The sequence below is a fragment of the Orcinus orca genome, chromosome 6 (genome assembly GCF_937001465.1).
Source record: "Orcinus orca chromosome 6, mOrcOrc1.1, whole genome shotgun sequence".
NCBI lineage: Eukaryota > Metazoa > Chordata > Mammalia > Artiodactyla > Delphinidae > Orcinus > Orcinus orca.
The window spans coordinates 117,152,801-117,173,858 of NC_064564.1; the positions used below are offsets into that span (position 1 = coordinate 117,152,801).

Sequence of the window (21,058 nt, forward strand, 5' to 3'; positions counted from 1 at the left end):
TCCCCGGAGAGTGGATCTGTCCTTCCCTGGGCGTCACAAGGAGCCCTGGACGACATCGCCATACAGACCGTTGCTGTAGGCAGGACGCTCCTCGCACGGGAAGCTCAAAAGACAGGTCTCTAGCTGACAGCTGGGAAGAGAACCGGGCCAAATCCAGCCCACGTGTGTTTTGCTTGGCTTGCAAAGTGTTTTTCAATTTTTGAGCCAACAGTAAAAGGTCAGGTGACTTCATATAAAAATCCACATTTCTGGCTGCTCCTGTCACTTTGGACAACCCAGCCGCACCGGGTCTGTGTTCCCACGCAACAGGAGGCCGGGTGGGAGCTGACAGGCAGCTGTCCTCTCCAGCCGGGCCATCTGCTTGTGGGTTTGCCCCAGACCCCACTGGGCTTCCCATCACTCCCTGGCTCAGAGGCCCCTGAGTAGCCACCTCCGGTTTAAGGGAAAGGTGTCTCAGGCCAAACCTCTGGGGCCCCTTTTCCTACCCGCTGTCGTCTGATCATTGGTCCCCTGATGCACAGCAACCGGAGGGGTCTTGACCCTTCAAAGCCCCCCAGCCCCTAGCCCTCAGACAAAAGACCAACTGCTTGGTGCACCCCAGCTTGCATCTCTGGGGTCCTCTCTCACCACGCCCAGTGAGGCTCACACAGAACAGCTGCGGTCCTCAGAGCCTCGAGCCAGCCCTTCTCTGCCTAGCCCATGCTTCCCACTTCCCACCCATCACTTTGCCCAGCACAGGGTCCCAGAAAATGGGGTTGGGGCCCAGGGTGCAACTCTGGGGAAGCCCGGCAGGCACACGGTGGCTCAGAGCGAGAACTCATTCAAGGAAATGTCCAGATGACAAGGGCCTTGGTCATCACCTCCTCCAGCCTGGGCTCGGCCAAGGTGATGGAGGGAGCTGGTGGCCCAATGAGGAACAGGTACCCGGACTCGGACCAGGCCTTTGTGGAAAACCTTTCACCTCTCACTGGGCAGGTGGAGGTCACCAGGTCTGTCTGTCTTTTCTGGTCTATATTTAGAGCCTGGGGAGGTCATGGAAGGGGTGTGGCCTGGCCAGGCTCCTCGGTCATTCCCCTGACCTGATGTCACCATTCCTGGCAGCCTGAGTCCTGGGGTAGCCCTCTGTGGGCGGGTGAGCACACACCTTGGCAGGAGGTGATGCACCTGGGCTGAGCGTGGGAACTGTTGGCACAGCGAGTGGGCCCAGCTTAGCCCCACCTCCTCTGCCGCTGGTCCCTGGGAACTTCCAGGGACCGCCTCCTCCTCTTCGGCCTCACAGGCTGGAGGCCAAGCTCAGAAATGGTCAGGAGGTGGGAAGTGAAGCTTCCAAACATCTAGGAGACCATCCTGGGTGGAGGGGTTTGACATCGTCATCACCCCAAATCTCTGACCTCACAGGGCGTTGCAGTCCCAGGGTGACCAGAACAAGATGAATCAATGCCCGGAGCCGTGGAAGTGGCTCAGGACGAGGATGCCCGGCATTCCAGATGAGCTATGAGCTCGCTGTGCAGCCTCCCTTCCTCCCCTGGAGGTGGGTGTGCGTGGCCCTGACTCTAACTCTTGGGACGCTAAGGGGGACAGTCGGAGGGGCACACGTGTGATCCAGGGCCACAGAGTGAGACCAGGAGCCACTCTGATGACTGTCCTCCACTCCCAGAGCGCTCAGGGCCCAGCACCCTGAGGGGTCCCTGATGTCCCCAAAGGCCACCAATCCAACGTGTGACGAGCCCGAGGTGGGAGTGCAGGGGAGGAGAGAGGAAGAGAAACAGAAGGGACACAAACACGTGGAAACTGAGCCTGAAACACGAGAATCACGGAGGGGAAGGTCAGAAAGGGAGGGGTCCCGTCCCTCGCAGGGACCACGCCGGCGGAGCGCTGGGCACACACGACCAAGGAGCGGGCCTGTAGGTTTGGGAAACTCTTAAAACGTAGAGCCTAGGTTTGTGTTCAAGTCCCTGCTATGCACCTTCCTAGCCTCAGTTTCTCCATCAGTAAGAGGGGATAATAACAATAATAATAGTAGTAGTAATACCACCACCACTCGGCTCTCAGGAAAGAGGATGAAACAATGCACAAGAGCTCTTTGTAATCTGAGACGCATCATATGAACTCGCGGAGCCGCTAGGACAAGCCGCAGCCACCCTAACCCGCCTGGGCAGGGAGCAGGTAGACAGGCCGGCCAGGTGGGCAGACACGGGTACCAGGGTAACCGCCACCCCCACCACCCCCCCGCCGCCTCTTTCACACCCAGAATGGGAGATGGAGCCTCCCCGGGCAGCTTCCAGCCAAACTTCTTCCACCAGTTCTGACGGGAGGGGAGGACGTCAAGGGCCCTGGCCGCGGCCTAGCCAGTCTCTCAGCAGAGGCACCGATTGCCCGGGAAACTCACCTCGGTGGCCGGTGCCGGCAGAGGTGTCTTCGGCCAAGGTGTGGGGCTTTGGAGAGCAGCACGGCGGGCGACGGCCCTCCGTCTGGTGGTCACCCCAGAGACACAGGCGAGGAACACCCAACCCTTCCTGCCTCTGGGCTCGGCAGGCCTGGCTTCCTGGGCCATCACGGGGTGGGAGCCAGGCCGGGGGTGGGCTCCCAGAGAGGGCCTCTGCCAGTCTGTCTGCCCATCTGCCGGCCCCAGTGGAGTCGGGCGCCCGAGTGCCTAGGCCTGGTGTCACCCGCGTGGCTGTCATACCTGTTCCCGTGATAAACAGGGCCAGGAATTCCCACTCTTACCAGGCTGAGAGGCAGCCAAGGGTGGGTGGACCGGGCTGTGTCCCGAGCCGGGCCAGTAGCTGCAGCTCAGACCTGCTGTCTTAGGGTGGGCCCAGCTGTGTCCCCCAGCACCCTGAGGCCCTGTCCCCATTCCCCCTGCCTGGGGGGAAATCACCACCCAGAGTCAGAAAAGGTGGCGAGTACATGTCACGGAGGTCAAAGCAGCTTGGCCAGTGGGGCCCCCAGGCAGGTGTGAGCCCTGCCAGGCCCCGTGGAGGGTGCGCAGGAGACCCCGCTTTCTCTAAGCCACCATCTAATTCCAGAAGCCTTCCCCGCCACTCAGCCCTCGGAGCTCCTCCACCCCTGGCACCCAGACATGGGATTTAATTTTAAACTGCGGGGACCAACTAGGGTTGGCAACCGTTTATTTTGCCAAGTAGGGTAGTTAAAAAAAAAAAAAAATGCCACCACTATCATTACCACTATCACCACTATCATTACCATCGTTTCAGAAAAGACCCCACCAAAAGTAACAAGGAGGGCATACGATCAGAAAAATGGATCATTGTTAAATGAATACATTTGGCTTTAAGGAAAACTCACGACCTTGTCTCCATTTTTCCCATTTTGCTGCAAACCAGACATTGTATGCCATGGGAGGAGCCCAACCCACACATCTGACAAATGGAAAAACTGAGGCCCCGGGGAGCAAGGACTTGCCCAAGATATCACAGGGAGAATCCGGGTCCTGTCTGTGTGCACCTCTGCAGAGCCCACATACCCTCCCTTCGTCGGCATCCACAGCCCAGATGCCCAGACCCGGAGATGCCAGGGTGACCCAGAGGCCAAGGGCTGCTTCCTTACCCTCCTCGGACCCTGGTGGGCAGCCGGCTGGGCACGCAGGATCGCGGAGGCCGAGAGGAGAAGGGGGTGGACAGGGGGTCCGGAGCCAGCCCACAGGCACATCAGGCCCCGGGGCCCTGGCGGGGTGGCCGGGGCCCAGCATGCCGCCCTGACGCCAAGCCCCGCCAGCACTTGCTCTGCCTCTCTGAGCAAGTGTTTCACATCCTCTTCCGGTGGCTTTGTGGGGCGCAGGCGACCCGAGAGCAGGCAGCTCAAAGCCGCGGAACCGAGACCTGGTTCCTGCCCCCGCCTGGTACTGCCTCCCTTTGGGACTTGCAGGTTCCTCTTCTCTCTGAGCCTCAGTTTCCTGATCCATTATAGGAGGGGGTGGCAGTGTACAGAGGTTTTCAAATTCAAATCCTCGCCCCCCACCTCGGGGGCAGGAGAATTTCTTTCATGGAAGAAAGGATTCCCGGGACACAGGAGCCCCTAGGGTGGGGCTTCTCTCGGGGATGTGGGTGGGCATCTGGAGGTTGGGGGGCTGAGTGGGAGGGGTTCCAGGTAGACCTTGAGGCAGCCGTCTTCCTGCCTGCAGGCGCCCACCTCATGTCTGCACCCAGAGCGCAGCATGTTTCCCTGGCACTAAAATCCCTCCAAAGGCTTCTGTCCAGCCCACAGAAGAATCCAAAGTCCTCCCTGCCCCCAGCCCCCTCCCACTCACTCGGCCCTGACTCACCCCATGCTCACCTCCACTCAGGCACCTCCTGCTTCTTCTCCCCAGCCACCTTAGCCCTTCTGTGCGTGGTGGCTCTCAATCTGGACCTTTGGGAAACTGGTGGGTTTGGGAGACTGGGCTCTCTATTAGCAGCTCTGGGACTCTGGGCCAGCGACTTAGTGGCCTCAGTTTCCTCATCTGTAAAATGGGCACAAGGATGCTGCAGGATTCAACAAGAACTCAGCACAGGCCTGGTTCGTGGCTGGAACTGGGGGGACCTGCACTCTGATCGTGTCCCACGGACATGGGCCTGGCGTGTAACGTACACTCAGTGAATGTTGGCAGAGTTGCCCCTGCACCAGGGGTACTGTGGCCTGGCTCCACCTCCAAGAGCAAGCTCCAGATGGCTGTGTGAGGTCTGTTGGGTGCTCAGCATGCAGCCCTGCAACCGGATCCCAGTGGATAACTTGGAAATGTTTGTTGTCACCCTGGTCCGGCAGAGGGGAGGCCAAGAGGGCTGGCAGACACAATCTGGTCCACTTTCTCGAGGACAGGCTGGCATGGCAGGGCTCCCCCAGATGCTCAATCTTGTTGGGGAGAAGCCCCGTGCAGGCTCCAGCAGGACATGGGTGAGGCAGGGGGCAGTAGAGTTCTGAGGAGGGAGACAGCCCTGTGGGGCCTGGGCAGACCCCACCCTTGGCCTCTCTCCCCCTGTGTTGCCAGCTGACTGGCCATGTGACCTCGGGCACCCCTCGATGCGGTTTGGCTGCCCTGGAAGTGGACCAGCGAGCTCTCCCTAGCCTTGGGGGCATTGGATGAAATGGGGGAGGGCCTTCCCCGAGCCATGGCCTCCTGGTCCCTGGGCCCAGCGCTGTGGCAGGGATGAGCGGGTGGGCGATGGGATGGGAAAGCCTTTCCAACAGTGAGGACATTCCTGGGGGTGGCGGAGAGCTTCAAGACGCCTTTAGAAGAAGCAGGGGTGGGGTCACAGGAGCCAATAGGGAGCCAGGCTGCCCAGTTAGGTGTGTCTGTGTGTTAATGCCTTTGATTTGACAGGCATTTATTGAGGGCTTCCCGGGTACCAGGATCCGTGCCGGGTGGCACGTCTCCCTCCCGGAGCTCCTGAGCACCAGACAAGGCTCCCTGGGCTCTTCTCCAATGACCCTAGGCCCCCGCACAGGTCAGCCTGGCCTCAGAGACATTTGGGCCATTCCTTTGTGAGCCAGGCGAGGCCCGGGCAGGGCTGGACCCGAGCAGTGGGCCCTGAGCTCTGGGAAGGCCGAGGGCCTGAGTCACAGCCAGGAGGTAGGACAGGACCAGCTGCAGGCAAGAAAGGCAGGAGCCCTGAGGAGGAGGGGCGAGGGGGGGAGAGGCGGGGCCCATCCACCCCTCCTCCCACCCGTGTAGGGCAGAGCAGAGGCGCCTTTGTTCCTTGCCGGCCTTGTGTCACCACATGGCCCACACCATCACTGTCACGGCCTGGAACGGAGACCGGCCACGGAGAGCCAGGGCTCTGAGGCTGGGACCAGTTAGGGGCGCTCCACCTGCAAACCCCCCCCACCCCCGCCACTTCTCCACCTCCATTCCTGTGCCCCTGTACTGTGCACGGAGCTCTAGGTGGGCATGGCCTCAGGGAACATGCACACCAGCCCTGAGATGCTACCCCGGCTTCCACGCCTGTCCCAGGACACCAAAGTCACGTGACCTGAAAATGGCACTCTGCCCACGATGCAGGTAGCCCCGGGATAAGGCACCTCGTCAGCCACACACGAGCCCAGACGTAGCAAAACCCCACTCGGGGACACACGTGTACGCACAGACGTGCGCCCCGAATCAAGCCCTTTGGGCGGGGGAGGCATTCCAGGGGAGCCTGCTGCCTCCGGCATGTGGGGTCCTCTCACCCTCGTCAGACTCCGGGGGCGGGGAGTGGGGGCAGGCCCTGGTGGGTGGGAAGCACACTGTTTATAAACACCGCGTGGCTGTCGCTAGGAGCTGTGACTCAGAGCCAGAGTGGTGACTCCAATTCAAGCTGTTTACTCAGCACAACATCCTGTCCAGGAAGCAGGCGGGAGAGGCCTGGGGCCAAGCTTTCGTTCCTGTTTCCTGCAGCCTCCTGACCTGACTTGGGGTCCTGCTGGGGGTGGGGTCAGCCCGGTTCTCCTCCCTCTCATTTCTGGGAACCTGAGGCCCATCATCAGGTCTCTCAACACAGTCACCACCAGCCTGGCTCTGCTAGGTAGGGGTGATGCCACAGCCGTGAGCACCAGTGGCCCAGCCCCACAAGCTGGGAGAGGGGCTTAGGTCCGGGGGGGCTTCACCCAAGGCAAATAGAAGCCTTGCAGGCAGAAGCGGCTACTGATGAGACAAAACACCTTTCCACCCAGCATTTGTGAAACAGATGAAGCCACGGCGACTACCTCTGCTGTAAAACAGAAAACCGAGGCCCAGAGAGGGCAAGCAACTTGCCCGCGGCTGCACAGATGGTCAGTGCCAACCCCAGGTATATGCCTGGGCCTGTCCGGTCCCCAGGGCAGCTTGCTGTCCTCCACTGTGCACTGGGTTAAAGTGGATTTGTTCCTGGCAGCACGGGCAGGTTTGGGGCTGCTGGGTCCCCGTCAGCAGGGTGGGTGGTCTGTCCGCTGTACGAGGCCCAGCTTGAGATTCTGACATCCATTTCCCTGTTCACCTCCCCCACCCCCAACTCCATGCCTAAACCGGAGTCAACGACCTCCCTAGTATTTCTGCTGTTCACTGATATGCCAGTGTGGATATCATTTAATCGTCACAATGTGTGAGGCAGTTTTGCAGGAGAGCTTGGGGACAGAGCTCAGAGATGGCACTGAACTCACCCAAAGCCACACAGCAGTCTGGCTTTGGGGCTGTTGTTCCCAAGCTGCTCCCAGCTTTTCATAAGAGCCGAGGGAGAGTCTATCCTCGAGGTGCCCTTCCATGGGCAGGGGGGTCCCTCTTTACACGAAGGCCATCGGGGGCCTGAGCCTCAGAGTGACTTGTGGAAGGCCACATGCCCGAACCGGGAGGCTTTGTCCCCTCTTCCAGGCTGGGGAGACGTGGGGACCCCTGGGAACGGCAGAGCCACAGGGAGCATCTGCCAGGGGAGCTGGGAGGGAGAAAGACAGAGGGGCTGTGCTTGTTTTGAGAGCTGAGGCTTGGCCCCGCCCCAGGCAGGACAGTAACCCAGCGGCCAGCTGCTCTGACTACTGATTCACTGGCCACAGGGCTCCCCTGCTCGGGCTGTCCACCCGTCGGCCCCTTTAACCAGCCCGCTGAGTCACACAGTTTGCCGAGGATCTGAGAATCCGGGCCCTGCCCCAGCTGCTCCCCATGGCTTTGTGCCAGCAGGATCTAGCCGGGCCAAGGGTGCCAGCGGCCCCCTCCCGTGGCAGCCGAGGACAGTTCCCCGCCCCTTCGGGCCTGCACCTGCGTCCAGCTCGGCAAGGAGCTCAACATCCAACTCCATGGATTAGAGTGGCAGCCACGAGCTGGGGCTCCAGGTAGACGGAGTCTGGGCTCAAACCCAGAGCCTGCCACTCACTGGCTGGGGGAGCTGGCAAGTGACTTTCTCCCCACCCCGCGCTGAGCCTGGTCCGAAGCCACACATGGGGATGACCTCTGCTTCCAAAAGCTCACATGGGTTAAATGCAATATCGGGTGGAAGCACTTAGGATGGGGCCTGGCATAGGCCACATGTTCAAAAAACCTTATCCTCAAGTAGCCTAGGACACTCTGTGGGGAAGAATCAGTGGTTTTCCTTTTTAATCCCCAAATCGGGACTGACTGACACTGTCGTAAAATGCAATTGAAATGTCGCGGCAACATCCAATTGCCATAAAAATCTCTAAGCAATTTCAGTTTATCTTGCATCCCTGAGGGACTGGTAATAGGGTTTTCAGCCTGCACCATCTGCAGACCAGAGTGGCCCCGGGGGCCCAACTACAGCAGCACACTCAGACCACAACTGATTAACTGAGCAGGTACTAGATGCCAGGCCCTGCTCAAGTGCTGGGAATATACCAGGGAATGAAACAGATAAAGATCAGCTTCTGGTCCTGCAGTATAATAAGTTAAATACTTGTTTGAAGGCAAGCATGCTAGAGAAGAAAAAAATAGAATAGAGTAATGGGATTGGAGAGCTGCAATTTTAAATAAGGTGGACGAGCTGAGAAAGTACCACTAATCAAATGTTAATAAAACAATCATCCAGGGCTTCCCTGGTGGCGCAGTGGTTGAGAGTCTGCCTGCCGATGCAGGGGACGCGGCTTCGTGCCCCGGTCCGGGAGGATCCCACATGCCGCGGAGCGGCTGGGCCCGTGAGCCATGGCCGCTGAGCCTGCGCGTCCGGAGCCTGTGCTCCGCAACGGGAGCGGCCACAGCAGTGAGAGGCCCGCGTACCGCAAAAACAAAAACAACAACAACAACAAAAACAATCATCTACTGTGGGATTGGTTCGTGTCTCACCACTCAGTTGGGCTATAAGCTCAATCTGCCCCGTTCGCCCTCAGACCCAAGTACCTGGAATGAGGGCCGGCCCGTGGTGGGTTCTCACACTGCCGATGGGCAGATGGATGACTGTGTCACTCACACGTGCACACGCACACCATCACAGGAGTGCAAAGGCCACTGTGTTCTAAGCATCTTTTCAGTTCTTCCCTCTCTTATTGGAACGGGTCTAAGCTCCTCGATAGCAGGGACACTGTTCCCTGACGTATCGACCCCTGGAACATTTCCTGGCACACCGTGGGCTCTCAACAAATACTCCGTGGTCCAGGTGGTCCCTCCGGCTTCTAAGTTCCTGGACTCGAAAATATTCAGGGTTTGGGGCCAATGAGCTCCATCTGGGAAGATGACCAGGAAAGCTTCCTGGAGGAGGTGGTGAGGCTAGAGAGGAGCCTGAAGAATGGCAAAGAGGAAGGGCGAGGCCCAGTCTGCCACTCTGCCATCAAAACGCTTTCCAGAGAGTGGGGCTGGGAGCACAGGTGGGGGGCATGCCCGGGCAGGAGCAATGGGGAAGCCAGGTTTTCTGGAAAACAGGAGCCTGGAGGCTCCCAGAAGCCAGCCTGCCTGGGGATGTCGGTCGGGGGGAGGTGGGCAGTCGATTCAGCTCTGGTTCCACCTGGGGTTTTTTTCTCCTTCGTGAGTCCCCAGCTCAGTAACAATTCTTCGGGAACGGGTCTCTGCTCGTCGGGTAAGCAGAGCTCGCTCTGCCGTGGTTAGGCCCGGCCTGGAAAGCCCCTTCCCGAAGCCCAGCCAGGCCTACTGAGGCTGGGGTGGGGGAGGGGGCTGAGCCCACAGTCAGGCCCCTGTGCCCAGCGGGGCCTGGTCAGTCAGGGCTTCAGGGCCAGGGGAGGCAGGACAAACGGGCTCTTGTGGTGAGGAGGCTGCCTGCCGTGCCAGGGACACTGCGTACCCGGCGCTGCCACCCACCCGCCTGCGGGGGCCCAGGGCCTGGGAAGCGGGGCTGCCCTTTCAGAGGGGGAACTCCTGAGCTGTCCTGGCCTCTGAAAAGGACCTGGGGCTCCAGCTGGCTGCGGGAGATGGTGGGGCTGGTGCCCACTGCCTTCTTTCTCACAGTTCTTCTCCAGCAGGCCGGTGGCGGGGGTGGGAGGGCGAGAGGATGCCCTGGGGCTGAGTGACGGTTTCACGGCCTTTGTCCCACCCTCCCACCGTCCACTGTCCTTCTGCCAAGCCCTGGACTTTGCTCCTTCCTTGGTTCCTCCCACAGAAGGCGAGACTCCAGCGCCTTTACCTGCTCATACCTGGGACAAGGGACAGGGGCGCCAAGGCACCAGCTGGCCTCCTCTGCCTGGGGACCCTCCAAGAGCTGTATAGGTCTCCACGCGACCGCAAGAGCGTGCCCACGCGTGCCAGGCGTGTGCTAAGCACTTTGGAGCCCTGTGAGCTGGGCACACTTCTCAACCCATTTAAAGATGAGAGGTTGAGGGGTCTGGCCTCCTCATGGTCAAGGCTTGGGCCTGGTGCTCTGAAAAGGCAAGATGCCTGCATGCACGCATGTGCACACATGCCTGTGCTCTCACGATCCACGCTCTCCCCCCCCCAGGCACCAGTCGTGAGTCTGCACGTGTCCTTTCACACGTGTGCTCGCTCAGCCACTGCCGGACTGCCGTGCACACTACTGGCACGTGATGACAGACGTGGTCACAAATTCACTCAGATGTGCACATATTCACCCAAAGGCAGGGGGATGCTCCCAAGACATTCGCATGTCCATGTGCAGGATGGGACACCCAACCCCAGGAGCCTCGCCTGTACCTCATACTGCCAGGCGATGGCCACCCCACGTCCCCAGACTCAGTGAGCACGCTTCCTCAGCGACACCCCATGCCTGCTCCCGGCAGGGCTGGTAAGAGAGGAAGGAGGCCCGTACTCTGTGCTGGGATTTCCTGGTCCCAAGTGGCCGTGAAAGAAACTGTTTTTGAAATCCTGGAGAATGGCAGTCGTTGCAGCCGTCTGCCGTGACGCGGACGCGGCACTGCCCACCTACAAGCTCCCTGCCCCCAAAGTCCGCAGCTGCCACCTCCCTGGCCACCCAGGGCCTCAGGCCAGGTAGACTGCCTCGCCCTTGAACTTCAACCCCGAGCAACTAGAAGGTCAAAGGGCAACCTTCCAGTCCGCACCTTCCAGTCCCTATGGGGGCAGCAGTGGTGGGGGGTGGTCAGGGGCCTGGAACGCTGACTTCAGGGAAGAAGGCTACGCAGGGAAAGCTCACTGTACGGCCTGGACAATCTTCTCAGCTTCTCTGGGCCCCAGTCTCCCCAGCTGGAAATACGCGGGGATTCAACTTGGCGCCCTGCCCCCAGCTCTCCAAGGGTGGTCACCACTGCTTGTCCACACAGCTGGTGGGCCACACAGCCACCTGCCTTCCTTGAAGGGTTAAAGGCATTTCCTGCCACCTGCAGAGGGCTTGCCTGTGCCCGTGCCAGGTGCTTCAGGGACATTTCACACACCTTGACATCCAGGGAGTCCACAGGTGAGGCAAGCAAGGCAGGGAGGAGCGAAGGCATCTACCTGTCTGGAGGCCGCAAATCGCCCCAGACTTCTCTCTCCCCTTTGACCTCTAGACAGCCTCACCTCCCACATGACCAGGGGCCAGGGCCTCCCTTACAGATGGTGATGGAGATGGGCCACAGCCCAGACAGATGGGGGTGGGTAGCAGCAAGAATCTCGTTGGAACAGATTCATTTCAGATGGTGGCAGCCCCAATGGCTTCAACACTGTCCTCCTCACCTCCCCCCCACGTTCTCACCCTCCCAGTTCTGAGCTGGACAGTTACTGGGAAAGGGCCTCCTGCGACAAAGGCCTGTGGTCACGGTGGAGTTCCAAGAGTGGAGGGGCTGGGAGGTGGGTAAGTTTTGGGGCTCAGGGTCACTCACTGGCCAAGGGGACTTTCCTCTCCACCGTCCAGGGTCACCCCCTCCCCACCGCAGCTCCAAAGAGTCAGGTGGGCACACCTGGACTCTCAGGTGGTACCAGAGAAGAGGCCCTGTGCCTTCCCCAAGTAAACCGGTTCTGGACCCCAACCCAGAAAGCGGAGACGATCTGGGGTGCCCCCCCAGCCCCGGGGTGGACCCGCCCCCTCTTACCCTGAGGGGTGGGGTGGAGTGGGGGAAGGGCCCAGCTGCCTCACTTCGGTGAACTGAGCTCCCTCCCTGCAGAAAGCCCAGGGTGGGTGGGGGCAGTGCCCCCGCGTCTTGGTTCCCTCCCGCGCCGGTGGCCTCCTGCCCGTCCTCCCCGGCTACCCGCGGGGCTGGGGCTCACCTCGTCTGCCCGCGCGCTCGGCGGCGGGACCACCAGCATGAACGCCGGCAGGGGCGCGCCGCCACGCCCCGCTCCGGGCACTGCTGCCGGCGCCCGGGTCCCGGGCCATTGTCTGCGCCGTCCTCGCCCCGCCCCCTCCCCCCGCTGCGCTAGAAGCGAGGGCTGGGGACGGGGGTGCGGGAACTGGGCAGTCAAGGCCAGGATCGTCCGGCAGCCCCGCGCTGCCCGCACGCCGAACACAGGTGTCCAGCACCGGGTTACCGGGTGTCGCCGGAGCCTCCCCCAACCCTGGAGGTGGGCACGCCCCCTCCCCGTTTGACAGATGCGGCCAGGGAGGCACAGAGGGGTGAGACGATGGCCCGAGGTCACTCAGAGAGTGAACGGTCACGGTCAGTCTAGAATCCTGGCTCGGGGTCACCAGCAGTCCCACTCCTCCCTGCCCAGCTCCAAAATCCAACCACTGGGCAGCCTGGCCCCTACCAGCCTCTCCTCCCTTCCAACACGCCACCCTGTCCTGTGGTCGAGGGGCTCCTTCCTGGCTACCCACAGCCCTCATCCCTGTCCTTGGGGCTGCTGGGCACGGGGTCGGTGCCCACAAACTAAAGCAGCTCCTAAGAGGCCCACAGGGCCAGACTGCCTTCCATCCCCGTGGCACCCCATTTCCTCACACTGGGGAGCAGTGAGCCACCACGGGTTTAATGCCTGTTCCAGGACACTGAGTGCTAAGCACTGAGCTGGGATACAGACACAGGTGTCCATCTCCAAAGCCAGTGAATGGCCTTAAGCACGAGGCCGCCTGCCTCCCCTGGACCGTGGAGACGGATGCAGATGGGCAGATGAAGAAGCAGTGCCTGGCCTGGTCCTGGTCCCTCACCCTCCCACCCCAAGGCCCCATAGGTGGCATAATTTATGCACTGAATGGTGAACACACGGGTACAAGGGTAGCTGTGACTACAGACGGGGAAACTGATGCTAGTAAGAAGGGGCATGCCAGGGCCACACAGCCAAGTCTGCAAGGCGGCCCAGAACAGAAATCCTCTATCTCAGCGCTCTACCCGTCGCCCCCTCCAGCAACACCCTGCGTTGCCGCCCTGCTCCAGGCCCAGGTGACTCATGGCTTCAGCGTGCAGGGGGTGCAAAGCACAAAACACCATACTCCCCCCAACCCTGGCTGGTACTGTGTTCCACCTGCTGTGCCCTCTGACCCTGCACTTTATGACATTCTGCTACCATCAACTGTCACTCAGGTGTCCAGGAAATAGCCGTTGCTAGGAGACTGGCCTGATGCCCGGTGGCTGGCTGGCAGGGTGGGGCAATGGGGAGCGGGGAGCAGGCTAGGGTTTCCCTCAGGAAGACTCAGAGGTTGAGGCTGCTGGGTGGAAGAGGAGGGTGTGGTAGATCAGCCAGAGTGGCTAAGGCTACACACAGGCCATGGGAAAGCCCCAGCCCCGAGCCTTCCTGCAGGCAAGTATTTTGGGGACCCGTAGTTGCCAAGCAACTCCTCCCGGTTGCCATGGGAACTCTCCTTTCTCCTGGGACTTATCATTTTTAGGGAGATGCCCTCTCCTCTCCACCTCCTCACCCTGGCCTGGCTGCCCTGGGAGGAGACATTGACGCCCCAAAACCTCATTCCCCCACCCCCAGGGAGACCACTCAGCCGTGACCCTAAGAGAAGGCTCACTGAGGTTCAAAAACCCAGAACCCTAAGAAAATGCAGAGAACAGAGTTCAAAGCCTTCATTACAGCGGGGTGAGGACAAAGGGGTTCATTAGCTCTGTTTACGTCTCCACTCCCGCTGTTAACCACCACCTTGGGGCCTGCCCTGCCCTGACCGTTGGGAGCTCACTGTAATTGGAAGGAATTTGCCCCCAACGCCCATGCCCATGCCGAGCCCCTCCCAGGCTTGTCTGCACGCAGGGACGCGCCCTCACCAGCCCTGCCACTATCTAGCTGTGGGAGTCCCTGGGCCTTCCAGGGCCTCAGTTTCCCAAAAGTGAGGATGGCAGCAGGGCTGATCTTGCAGATACAGCGAGACACTGCAGCCCAAGGCCGGACGCAGGGAAGGTGCCATGGGCTGGCTGTCGTTACAACAGGCATCTCCGCAGCCCGGGATGGAGGTGTGGGAGTGGCCTAGAACTCTACAGAGCGTGGCCCCGTGGCCAGTGTGCCACTGCTGGCCGAGCGGCCACCAAACCCAGGTCCCCAGGGTCCCAGCCCAATGCCTTCCCCACTGGATCTATTGCTTGTCCTATACCCTTGTCCCTCGTGTCTATGGTCAGATCCCCTCAGATGGGAGTCAAGGTGCTCCGCACGGGCCAAGTGCTCAGTTCTGAGGCCCTCGATGAACATCTGCTGCGTAAATCCCTCAGTGACCCACCGCCAAGGGCTACTGGCCCCGGCCTTGTGAGATGCGGAAGCGCCCAAAGGACACAGGAAGAAACGGCCTCCACCTCCCGGGCCAGGGCCACGCGGGGCACTTTGCTGCATCTCAGTGATGCCTCGGGGAGCCCAGGGGCCCTGGTCCTCGGCAACAGATGGGGCTCCCCGCTTTGTACAACCGGGCAGAACCCCACCAGGCGGGCCATGGGAGAGCTCAGGCAGCATCGCCCCCTTTGGGCAGGGTCTCTGGGGAAGGGACCCCTCAAGCATTGACCTGCTCGGCCTGCCCACCCATCCCCATGGCTGCCTTCTGTGATCCCCCCAACATCTGGGACGCACGGACACCCGGCCGGCGGTAATGGGAGAGCTGTCTGGAAACCACCCCCAGTGTAATCATAGCTGCAGGGCCCCTGCAAGCAGCTGAGAAGGGTCGGCTCAGCTTGCAGGTATAGCAGGAAACGAAAAACTAACCCTTGTGGGTCTGACGGGGTCGGGCCCCGTGGCGGCCCATCCAGGTCGCCACCCAGTCACTACCCCGGGGCCCCGCCTCGTTTGATTTCCTCCGCAGCGCGTCACCTCTGAACTGACTGTGCTCCTGGACTGTTTACAATTTTGTGTCTGTCGTCTCCTCGCAACTGGAAGGTGAGACCTTTGTCTACGCGCCGCGGCTGTTCAGAGCCGCGCCGGGGCCGTCGCAAGGAGGGCACAGCGCCACCTGCTGGTGCTGCGTCAGGACGCGCCGAGCTGGGGAGCCGTGCTGTCCCCGACAGGGCACCCCCAGGCTCCACTCACACCCCAGAACCTCCAGCCGGGGGCCAAGCCCCGGAGACCTGATCAGACCCCAACTGCTGCCCCCATCCCTGAGGACACCTGGGTACCTGGCCTTCGGGGGTAGAATCACTTCTGTGTCCTTGTTGTGGACTGAACTGTGTCCCCACGAAAGGTAAGTTGAAGTCCTAACCTTGTGCACCTGTGAATAAGACCTTATTTGGAAATAGTCTTTTTTTTTTAGGAGCACTCTTTTTTTTTTAAATTAATTTTTACTGGATTATAGTTGATTTACAATGTCGTGTTACTTTCTGCTGTACGGCAAAGTGAATCAGTTATACATCTACATATATCCACTCTTTTTTAGATTCTTTTCCCATATAGGCCATTACAGAGTACTGAGTAGAGTTCCCTGTGCTATACAGCAGGTTCTTATTAGTTATCTGTTTTATATATAGTAGTGTGTACATGTCAATCCCATCTCCCAATTTATTCCCCCCGCAGCTTTCCCCCTTCGTAAGCATAGGTTTGTTTTCCACATCTGTGACTCTATTTGTTTTGTAAATAACTTCATTTGCGCCATTTTTAAAGATTCCACATATAAGCGATATCACATGATATTTGTCTTTCTCTGGAAATAGGGTCTTTGCAGACATGATCAAGTTAGGCTGAGGTCATACTGGAGTAGGGTGGGCCCTAATCAAATGACCAGTGTCCTTATAAGAAGAGGGAAAACTGGACACATACACACAGAGGAGGCCACGTGAGTATGGAAGCAGAGTTTGGAGGGATGCGTCTACAAGGCAGGGAACATTAAGGATTGCTGGCAACCACCAGAAGCTGGCAGAGGCAAGGAAGGATTCCCTCCTAGAGTCTTCAAAGAGCATGGTGGCCTCCAGAACTAAGAGAGAATAGATTTGTTGTTTTGAGTCACACAGTTTATGGTACTTTGTTACAGCAGCTGAAGGAAACTAATACACCACCCCACCTCCAGTGGACCAAGTCCCACCTCTGCTACCCCAGCCAAGTGCAGCCAAGCCAGTGTTCCAGGCAGAGCCCAGGAACCTGATGACCATGCAGGTGACCCGGGGCAGTGAGGATGGAGCGCAGGTGAGCACTTGGTAGATGCCAGACCCAATCATCATTCTCATCTTCAGCATCATAACCTCCCCTCCTCAAATCAACCCTGACCACAGGACATTTCCTTCCGGAATATCTCTCTGCACCCACCCATTGCCTAGATGAATCCCACCAATAACCCGAGAATGATCTCAGAGACAGACCCCACCCTGACTGAGCCTCAGTTGAGACCACAGCCCAGCCTCCTGGGAGACCTCGAGGCAGAGGCTCCCAGCTGAGCTGAGCCTGCCTCCTGGTCACAGACACTGAGAGGGTCAGTGTTTGTCCTTGTACGTGCTACGTTAGGGGATGCTGTTGCATGGCACAGACACCGGGACGTCCTTCCAGGTCTTGCCCTGCCCTCCTCCCCGGTCTCCTTCTCAGCTCTCCCAGCCACACTGGCTCCTGTCTCACTTCCTCCTGGCTACAAAATCTTCTGTTTCCAAGTCTCTGCACCTTTGACCTTCCCCCAGGCTCACTGCTCACAGAGTGTGCAGGGCTAGGCTGCTCTTGTCTTTCTGGTCACAGCATCAACGTCACCCTGGAGGCCTTTTAGACCCTCCAGGGGCTCCTGGCCCTCCTTCCAGGGCCCTGACTCATTCCCTAGAGCACTTGCTCTTCTCTCTCACGGGGATTTGCTTTCCTGCTTTTGTCCATCTGCCCTTCCAAGCTGTGAGCTCCTGGGTGAGTGCCCAGGGCACAGTAGCTGAATCAATAGAGGATCTTGGAGCCCCCTCCTGCCTCTGAGCAGCTCATATTGTGGACCTGGAGGCTAGCAATAAAAGGTGCCTGTTGGGTCGGAGGCAGGGGGATGCCCAGAATGACTCCCGGGTGCCCCTTCCCTGCTCCAGTTGCTCCATTGAGCAGAGTGAGCACAGCCCGCCCCCTGGTGGTCATCCCCAGCACTGCAGCCCCAGGCAGGAAAACCAGAAAACAAAACACACACCTTTGTTTGGGTGTAGTCAAGGCAGCGACTCTCCCTACGCCGGAGGGGCAAAGGAGCAGGACCTGCCGGCTCCAGGGGCGATGTGCAGGACCTCAGAAGCCTCTCTTGCTCCCCTCTTTCCCGCCACTGTCCTGGTGTCCAGTTCACTCCGGAGGCCTCCTCACTCCAACCAGGGCAGTGACTCCACCCACTTCCAAATGAGGACCCCCAGGTGCCAACAAAGACGTGGTCCAATGCTCTGCCTCATTCTGTACCACCCAGGTCCCCAGGTCCCCAGGCCCCCAGGCTGCCCCCTGCTCAGAAGGACCTCGAAGGAGTAGAAAGCATTTTCTAACCGGAAGACTTGGAGACAGTGGGTCAGGGATGGAGAACCAAGGGCAAAAGACTCTTCTACGAGCTGCAGGACCCTCGGGATCACTCCATCTATGCACCCCAAATTACAGTGGAGTAAACCAAGGACTTCTCTCCTGTAATTCCCTCCACGCTACGGGGGAATCTCATCCTAGTTCCAGGTGCCCAGAGTGGTGGATGCAGGACCCGAGGAACTGTCCTCTGCAGGCTGCCCTGGGGATTGTTCCTGCCTACGCCGACCCCCGGGAACCTTGGAGACGCCCAGCGCATCTGCCTGGCACCTCTGTCCCTCACGCTTTGAGCCCTGGGCATGTTGCCAGGAGACTAGATGGTCCTGCCCCGTGGTAGAGCTTCCTCCAACCAATTTCTTCTTTCCCCCTTGTCACTTCTGTGTCCACTCTCCTCTGGATCTACGCCATGGTCCCCACCTGTGAAGTCAATGTGTGTGCATGTACCTGTGGGCGCGTCGGGATACCGAGAGGAAAGGGCCCCTCATGGGTGGGGTGAACAGGGGTCCCCCAGAATCTTAGGGGCTCTCATTCCCAAAGGAAACCCCATGATAGTGGCTGAGCACTGGCATTGGAGGCTGGAACCCTCCCTTCTCTTCTGGACTCTGCCCACCTCGTGGCCCCGGGCCAGTCCGTGTCTTTCTCCTGGCCTCAGTTTCCCAGCCGTACCAGGAAGGGTGGGACGCGGAACTGCTGCGTAAGCGCGCGCTCAGCGTGGACTCGGCGCGGTGCTCCTTCCCGGCTGGATGGGGTGCGGGCGGGGGGGGGCGGGCACGCGGTCCTTCCTCCACCCCCTGGCGGTGGGGAGGGCGGTCGCGGCCGGGCGGGGCACTCACCTGGCAATCTACCATCATCCTCAGCCCTGGCAGCACATCGCCGGCCCCAGGGCGGGGCCCAGGGCTCGCAGAGGCCGCTGGCCTCGGCCCGCGCGCGGCGCAGGGGAGCGCCCGGCTGCGGGGCTCATGGCGCGGCCTCCTGTCCCCGCCGGGCCCGGGGCTCCGCCAGCGCCACCGCCGCCGCCAGCGCCGCTCCCATTGTCTGCGCCGCGCCGCCGGCCGCTCGGGCCCCGCTGCTGGGTTCCGCCCGGGCTCCCGGGCTCCGGCCGGGTGGGCGGGGACCGCCGCGGCACCGCCCCGCCCCGCCCCTGCCCTGCCTACCGCAGGGTGAGGGGCGGACCCCGCCGCGCGAGCTCGGGGACGCGCAGCGGTCTCCCTCTCGCCGGGTGACGCGGGTGGACCCCGCCGGGGCAGCAGGGCCTAGAGTCTACGGCCGGGAGCGCACACGGGGCCTGCGCGGGCCCGTGGACGTCGCGTGCACGTGAGCCCCGCCTTGCCGCGCGCTCGCGCGCAGCGCACCGGGGAGTCACAGCGCGTCTCCCACCTCCGCCACCTGCTCTGTTCCTCCTGTGCCCCCTAGGACCTCCAGCCGCCCCAAACGCAACCGGGCGGGGGCTGGGCCGGGTGGTAGTGTAGACCTGGAGATGTGAGCTTGTACACCCCCATCCTTCCGTCCTACCCCGTATGCCACCTGCTGGGGCCAGCTCAGCGCATGAGCGCATGGCTGGGACAGGCAGTCCTGGAGGCGGCAGTGGACACGGGGTACAGAAAAGAAGTTCAAGCCGCCCCTACCACCACCCCCCTACACTCCCTTCCTTGTTTTCCTGGCAGGACTTCCGGACACGAGGTCCAGCCTGTCGCCAGCTGCAGCCCTGGCTGGTGAAAGGGGGCTGGAGGAGCCCAGGGAGGAGGGGCCCACCACTGGCTGAATGACTGTCGGCGGTAGTTAGTGTTAGTAAGAACACCCCCTGGGTGCTCAGTGATTTTGACTTTTTATTTGTGAACAGTGGCCTCAGCTCTCAAGGTCACTCAGCTCTAAGTGAACGGGGGACTCGGAATCATTGCTCTTTACCTTCACTGAGCCTGCGCTGACCATCAGAGGCCTTGTCCTGTGTTGGGCGCCCTCAGCCAGACGACCTCCTGAGTCCAAGCACTTTGGGCACCTTCCCCCTGCTTTAATCCCCAACACTCCCTCCCAAGGTCAGAGTGACTGACCTTATCTTCAGTGGAGGAAACTGAGGCTCTGAGAGTCACCACACGAGATTGCCTGTCACAGGGCTGTGACGTGGCCCCGCTGTGGGTTTCAACCCAGATCATTCTGACCCCAAAGGCTGTGGTTGCACAGGAGCCCAAGGTTGTGGCCTCTGAGCCCAGCTTGGAGGTGAGTCCCTCTCGGATGGGGGGCTTCAGGGAGGGGCGCTGCAGGCAGGGGCTCTGAGGGGGGGAGGGCTTGGTGGGGTCCCTGGGAGAGGAAGGCTGTAGGGAGGCTGGGGTAGGAGTGAGGGGTGCACACACTGGGGAGGGTGTCTGGACCAGACCACACAGGGGGCTGAGTGTGGGGCAAGGAGTTGGGGATCACTGCAGGTTGGGGACAGCAGGGGACACGATCCATGTGGCTTTATCAGAGCCACAGCATCTCAACTGGAAGGAGCTCAGTGGGTACATTATTCACCCCACCCAAGCATGCATCCCTGAGATGCAGCCAGGGATGGGGTCTGCCTCAGTTTCCTCCTTTGCACAGTGGGGGCTATGATGGTCATCTGCCCTCTCCCAGGGTTGGGCATGTTGCCTAGCTAGGTCCCAGACCTATCTACTTCTCCGAGTACGTGCCCAGAAGTCAGTGCCCAGAGGTCTCCCAGCCATAATCCCATTTGATCGTCACCCCAGGGCCTCAGAGAGATAGAGTAACCTGCCCAGCATCCCTCGTGTGCTAGGACAGACTCAAACCCGTGTTCTCTCAGCTGCCTCACATTCATGCAGTCATTCAACAAACATTCATGGAATGCCTCCTGGGTTTCGGGTACCAGGGTAAACCTGGCTGACCGCCATCTGTACCCTTTTGGGGTTTACCAACTGGGGAAAGGGGTGGAGATGGGCAGAACACTGTCAATGATGACATAGGGATGAGGATTTATGGGAACACTGAAAGGCACCCACCCTGGAGGGGGAATAAGTCAAGGCAGGCTTCCTGGAGATGTCAGGAGTCTGTCCCCAGGAATTGGTCAGGTGATTGGACAGGGAGGCCTGACCAGCAGGCTGTGCGAGTGGAGGTGTGCAGGGCCAGACTCTGTGGCAGAGCAGGGATGCTGGACTGTAGGGAGTGGGGAGGTGGCAGGTGGCCATGAGGGGACAGCAAGTTTAAGTTTCAGGGGCCTCCCTGGCAGGGGGCACTGCAGATATTTTGCATCTGTAATTTTGTCTATTTCTATTTCCGGCACTCCCCCTCCCTCTGCTGGGTCGGGCCTGTCTCCTGCCACCCCTCCCACTCCTACCAGTCCCCTTCTTCCCACCCATGGAGCAGCTCTGGCCCCAAGCCCTCAGCTCCTTTTTGGAAAGTAGCCTGGACCCCGGTTTGGGTCCAGGAGTTGGGCAC

The 21,058-nt window shown here is 60.3% G+C and overlaps 1 protein-coding gene across 2 annotated transcripts in view; it reads right to left on the reverse strand.

The window, feature by feature from the left end:
* The window catches only part of RALGDS (ral guanine nucleotide dissociation stimulator), a 67,059-nt gene extending 48,312 nt beyond the window's left edge, over positions 1-18,747 (reverse strand). The window contains exon 1 of one of the 2 annotated variants that reach the window (XM_049711766.1): positions 18,466-18,747. In XM_049711766.1, the coding sequence (XP_049567723.1) occupies positions 18,466-18,483 (18 nt within the window). In that variant the 5' untranslated portion in view covers positions 18,484-18,747. Of the gene's footprint in view, positions 1-17,270; positions 18,020-18,465 lie in introns of those variants that run through there. The other variant, XM_049711770.1, reaches the window with a different exon arrangement.
* Positions 18,748-21,058: the final 2,311 nt, after the last annotated feature.